We start from the raw sequence: 2847 nt of genomic DNA on the forward strand, positions 1-2847 counted from the left end.
TGGTTTTAACACGTAAACATAAGCAAACAAACAGCCATTAATTATAAGCATGAACCAGTTGAAACTCATGTTTTCAAATTTTTAAACAGAAATAAAATGATATAACGATTCGGAGTTTTGCATTTTTTTTCATTGGTTCTCCTTGTTCTTTTTGGTGGTTATTATTACTATGACCAACCTTTTCATACTTTCTTTGATTTTTGAAATTCAAAATCATGATTTAAAGCGGAATACCCTTGATGCAATGAAAGAACCTCCTACCTCGTATATAGTAAATAAAACAAGACAGGTAACATGCAGCCAATATATTTATTTAATCTTTCATTATATAAATGAAAAGTTTTACAAAAGGAAGATTTCCTTGCCTTTTAAACATTTTATTTCCTGCCAAAATAATTGATATCTTGACCGTAGCTTCCATCCTGGCCATAATAGTCACCTTGTCCATAATTATCTTTCTGTCCATCATATCCTTTGTCATATACAGGTACTTAATAGAATAATAAATTGCGAATAAAAATGTCCATATTTTTTCAATATTTTTTTCACTATAAACTCCTATGAGCAGCTTGTCTAGTGTTTAAAGCTAAGATAAGATATACACATTTGTTTTCATCTTTGTATTGAGGTGTTTGATGTTTAAATTGTTCACTTGTAATTTTAGTAATTTTTGCTATTTCTATTTGCATAAGATAATCGCATATGGGTTAACTCTACAATACAAAGCAAAATAATTTGGAATATAGTTTGTAAAGAGATACTCATAATGTAGACCTACAACTTTTTAGGAAATATCTGACTGATTAAAAAAGCATATAATATCATTTGAATTTAGACTAAGTATACCACTGTCACAATACCATTTTCACATACAACTGCCAAATAATGAATTGTTATTACGTACCACATGGCTCGCCTTGATAGCCTTCTAAGCATTCACACCAATGTTTCTCTCCCTTATATCTACAGGAACCATAGTCTCCACAAGGATTTCCATAGCATGGCCAGAGGACTACATAAACAAAGGAAGATTTTGAACTGAATCTCAAAGAACATTTTACAGATTAAGTATATCTATAGTGATTATTTTTGTCAATAAATCCAACTCAAACAGCCTTAGAAAATAATACATTCAAAACAGCATTCACAACTACAGAATAGTAAATATTCAAAGAATACGTGATCCCTAGAAAACAAAATAGCATTTTGAACTTACCGCAACTACCGCCGTCGTACTTGTATCCTTCAACACACACGCAAGTATAAGAATGATCTCGGTTATAACATTGACCTCCAGAACCACAGGGATTTCCATAGCAAGGATCTGGTCCACCGTAGTCTGAAAGACCAATGAAATAAAAACTTATGTATATGTCATTTCTCCTTAATGTTTAAAACGAATTTTAATTCCTTTAATTTCTAACATGATTATTTGTTAGCGTAATACGTTTATTTAATTCAGTTAAGACACCAAATAAAAATATAAGTATTTAAAATACTAAGGCATTAATATAGCATAATTCGGACACATCAGAATACAAGTACATAGCCTAAATGCTAAAAACTAGAAACAAATCTCTGTACACCATGTATCGAACAGAATAAAAATATGTAAAACCCGAATATAAAGAAAATAAAACAATTTGCAATATGAACTACTTCAAGTCAGGTGTTTCTCGGGGATAAGCAGGTCCTGCTCTGCAACAGGCTCTCGTCACATTGCAAGAGTGTAAAATCCAGTAGGAATTAAGTTACAATTAAGTAGCTAAATGAAGTTCCAGCAACAGTTCCATGCGCATTTCACACGTGAGCGATGCCATTCAATTAAGCAATCTTTAATGGTAAAACAAAATAGAAGTGTTAAATTATTCATTAACCGCTAACATTATAATGGGGAATTCTTAGCATCAACAAATTAATTTCTATTCATACATAAGAATGAACAAGAAAAAAATGATGTGTGTTGATTGCAAAAGGGAAATCAAGAGAACTAAATTTGGAACGGATCAAAAAGACCCCAAATCACGGATAATCACAACAGAAAACAATCGGAGACACATACACAAAAAAACAAGCAAAAAACAAAAAAAAACAAAAAATAAAAAAAAATAAAAAAAATAAAAAAAACAAAAAAATAAAATTCAATAAAAATAAAATAAAACACATACATTAAAACAAGAGTAAATAAGCACTAAATATTATCATAAAAATGAGAAATTTCCGTTATGGCAATTAAAACAAATATTATCTATAATTTTAGAATTACTAATTCTAGTAAACGTTTACTTACGACTCCCGTGAACACTGAAACAAAGAACAACAAGGATTGCTGACGTCAAATACATCTTTAAAGTGTGATCTGATAAAGTAAGGCACGATATTTAATCAAATGTATTTATATATTTGTTTCTTCTGTATCATTAAACTCATTTTATAATCAGCATTTAAATTCATTTTTGATAACGTTGATAGCAATAGGTATGTGTATCTATATAATTAAAAAAAAAATCAAATATTGTTGAATCACTGATAAAATTACGTAACATCTGCTACTCTTACGCCGACGCACTTCAAATACCTTATTTTAAAAATAATAATTTAATTCATTACATGCATAAATGCAATGTTCAAAGAAAAAAACATTATTGCTAAACAATTTTGCCTATTAATCGATTCGTAGGTGTAGATTGATGTTTGATTTTTTTAAAGATCTTTTAAAATACAATAATTCTGTTCGAAGCAATAAATTTGGATTATTTATAAGTAATGATGTATAAGAGTAATCAAGGGAACCAAGGTTATAGCGGTAATCAAAAGAATGTAATCCAGGGACAAAGACCAGATATG

At 29.4% G+C, this 2847-nt stretch overlaps 1 protein-coding gene across 1 annotated transcript; it reads right to left on the bottom strand.

Moving 5' to 3' along the window:
- Positions 1 to 290: 290 nt before the first annotated feature.
- Positions 291 to 2398, bottom strand: LOC148601663 (uncharacterized). The gene is made up of 4 exons (XM_088555319.1): positions 2291 to 2398; positions 1217 to 1339; positions 905 to 1012; positions 291 to 490 (listed from the first exon to the last, which is right to left on the bottom strand). The coding sequence occupies exons 1-4, from the start codon at positions 2343 to 2345 to the stop codon at positions 378 to 380; spliced, it is 399 nt and encodes a 132-aa protein (XP_088411445.1). The 5' UTR covers positions 2346 to 2398; the 3' UTR covers positions 291 to 377.
- Positions 2399 to 2847: the final 449 nt, after the last annotated feature.

Source organism: Perna viridis, chromosome 12, assembly GCF_037379345.1.
Source record: "Perna viridis isolate PV_CMFRI_1.1 ecotype Kerala chromosome 12, ASM3737934v1, whole genome shotgun sequence".
NCBI classification, from domain to species: Eukaryota; Metazoa; Mollusca; class Bivalvia; order Mytilida; family Mytilidae; genus Perna; species Perna viridis.